This window comes from Aplysia californica, unplaced genomic scaffold (genome assembly GCF_000002075.1).
Source record: "Aplysia californica isolate F4 #8 unplaced genomic scaffold, AplCal3.0 scaffold00375, whole genome shotgun sequence".
NCBI lineage: Eukaryota > Metazoa > Mollusca > Gastropoda > Aplysiida > Aplysiidae > Aplysia > Aplysia californica.
The window spans coordinates 416,325-419,567 of NW_004797645.1; the positions used below are offsets into that span (position 1 = coordinate 416,325).

Below are 3,243 nucleotides of genomic sequence, written 5' to 3' on the forward strand. Positions count from 1 at the left end.
CACACACACACACACACACACACACATGCACTCTCTCTCTCTCTTTCTCTCTCTCTTTCTGTCTCTCTCTCCTTCTCTTTCTCTCACACTCTCTCTCTTTCTCTATGTCTTTCTTTCTTTCTTTCTTTCTTACTTTCTCAAGACAAAAAGGTGGGAATTTTAGGACAGCAAAGAAAGATATATACGAGCAGCAGAACCTGTGTTATGTTGTTGCTTTTGTCTTCAAATCCCTTTAGCTGCGAGCATTTCACTCTTGGTAGCGCAATGCCTCCCTTAAGTAACAACATGTCCTTGTCATCTGGTCAACGCCAGAGTAGAGCAGGCTTTGTAAGTCTGTGGGTGTGTGTAGGAGCCTGCGTCGAAGAACTGCCAGGTTTGGGCAGTGAAGGAGAAGATGTTCACGGGGTCCTCGTGGTAGTCACAGTGTTTGCAATGGGGTTCCCGCATGGGTTTAAGAACCTGTGGTAAAACAGTGACTAAATCTGTGTGGGCGACTTACTTGACCAGATGTGCCACGCCCTCACACGATGACCTTGACACGTTCTGACCGTTAATCTTGACCACCTGGTCTCCTGTCCTGAGGCCCGCCTGCTCGGCCGGTGAGGCTGTGGAGGTACAGACAACACATTCACTCTCAATAGGTTTCAGTAAGAGTTTTACAGTACTCGCAGCAAACATTTTCGATTCTATTTAAAATATTGTTGATACGTACTTTTGTTATGATTTATACAGTTTTCACGAAAGTTTCTTATGTAAATTATGTAAATTTGATGTGATGTGGGGCAATGGCCTCAAGCACTGAATAAGAATAAACCTACATTAAACACCCACAGGAATAGTAAGCAGGCGTCAAGTGTGCAAAGGCTTGGTTGTTGGAGGAGGAGGAGGGCGGGGGGTGGGGGGTAAACCTATCTTTTACCTGAAAGTACGAGATAGATGAGAAACAGAAAGTCCGAGATATGAGGAAGAGAGGGGAATAGAGACAAAGAGAGAAAGATACAGTCACACACACTCACGCGCGCCCGCGCACATACAGAGAGAGAGAGAAAGAGAGAGAGAGAGAGAGAGAGAGAGAGAGAGAGAGAGAGAGAGACGAGGAGAGAGAGACAGACAGACAGACAGGCAGACAGACAAACAGACAGACAAACAAACAGACAGACAAACAGACAGACAGACAGACAGACAGACAGAGAGATAAACAGACAGACAGACAGACAGACAGTCACTGACCTTTGTCCACCCGACCAATCTTGGGCGGAAGTTCCCCCACAAAGGAAAAGCCGTAACCGCTCTTACCCCGGGGTACTGAGATCTGTGGAAGGGGAGACAAGTTGGCCAATTTGGGCTTAACCAAAACAAACAAACAAACAAACAAACAAACAAACAAACGAACAAAGAAACAAGTTGGCCATTTTGGGGTCAACTAAAACAAACAAACAGACAAACAAAGAGACAAGTTGTACAATTTGGGCTCAACCAAAACAAACAAACAAACAAACATACAAACAAACAGGCAAAGAAACAAACAAACAAACCAAACCAAACCCACACATTTTCGAGCAAAAGTAAAATATAGCCATCCTAGAAAAATATGCCATAAGGCCACCACCCACGAAGAATTCAAAATCGAAAAAGATTCTTACCATAATAGATAATCCTTATCACATCTGTAAAATAGTACGACATTCCTTCCACCTATCTAATTTCAAAACGTACTGGCGATGTTTCTGCTTTGGAGCATATCAAGGAAGTCAAGACCTGAACTGAACAGAGGGGAGTAGTACTTTCGCAATCTACCTTCTCTATGTCTACCGGCCAGGCAAAGCTATATCATGTATACTGGGTTGGGTTTTTGTTTCTATTCTTGTATGTGAATTATGTAGCCTACAAGTTGGCCACTATCTGCCACAAATGCTACAATTATTGCATGCATGGTAATTTGATAATGTGTCATCACATTTATCATCTCTGTTAAAAGAGTACTTTCCAACACAAAATTTAGGGTTATCAGCTGACAAAAAAACATTTCTTTTACCATAAAAGCGTGAAAGGGCAATTGTATATATTATGTAGGCCCCAAAATCAGGAATGCTTATCCCAATAGTTCAAGAGAGATCAAATCTTTTTATTCCTTCAACTAGATTACTGTCAGAACACAGTGTGCAGTGTATATGTTATTGTTGTATTGTAAAGCACTCAGAGCCTGTGTGCTTTAATTAATCGGGTTTGAATGCTAAATGGCTATGATATAATATATTATTATTGCTAAGTGCAATGTTTGTTAATCATTTTTTTGGATGTATCTGTAACTCCTCATGAGTCCACTTAAAAGCACCAGCCACTCACCACAACTCTTTCATTTCCCTCCACCGCCTGATTGATCTGAGGAATGCTGTGGCAATCTGCAAGAGAAATTATGGAGTCATATTTAGTACTTAGTTACTTTTAGACCACAGACATAATATTACGGTCGTTTTTGAGCACAAGGCGGCTATCCCGAAAAAAAGGCTGTTTTGACAAAACCTAAGGTAAAGTTTTTGACCCTTGTTCAGTTTCTTTAAAAGACAAGGAGAATTTTCTCTATAACCAAACAAATATACACATCAATGAAACCAAACTTCTCTTATAGGTAGGGCAATGCCTACTTTTGGTGAAGGTAAAGATTTCGGGAAACCCCCAAAATCTGGGTTAGCCCTCTTGTCCTTAAAATCGACCATATTTGCCTATTTAAAAGTAAAAAGGTTGTATTGATAAGCTGTTATGCTTCTGCCATGGCGTGAAATAAATGAATTCGAATTTTTTTAAAGCGTTCTCAATAACAATGTCAACAAAAACATTTTGGGTATTAAGTAGACGCAGATACACAAATGCAGTTCATGCACACATACACTCTCACACACACACTCTCGTACTTAATACCTCCTCCATAACACACACACACACACACACACACACACACACACACACACACCCACCCCCATAACCCGACACACTCACCCTCGTACAAACATGCTCACCCACATACACAAAAACACACATATAAACACCTTCATACACACATACAAAAGTGTATACACAAACAATCGAGAAAAAAAGATCTACAGAATATGAAAGTAAAGGCAAATATGATTAGGTAAGTCAATGAGAGATGGGTTGTACAAAAGAAAATTGAAATAAAATGAAATGAGGAAGGCTAAGAAAGGGTCAAAGTTAATATTCTAGACTCTCTATCTCTCTCACCCC

At 40.7% G+C, this 3,243-nt stretch overlaps 1 protein-coding gene across 1 annotated transcript in view; it reads right to left on the reverse strand.

Annotated features, from left to right (window-relative positions):
- Positions 1-3,243, reverse strand: part of LOC101864471 — a gene marked incomplete in the record, with an annotated part of 30,449 nt that overhangs the window by 14,204 nt on the left and 13,002 nt on the right. The window contains 3 exon segments of the mRNA XM_035971097.1: positions 500-605; positions 1,231-1,312; positions 2,347-2,402. Of these exon segments, the coding sequence (XP_035826990.1) occupies positions 500-605; positions 1,231-1,312; positions 2,347-2,402 (244 nt within the window).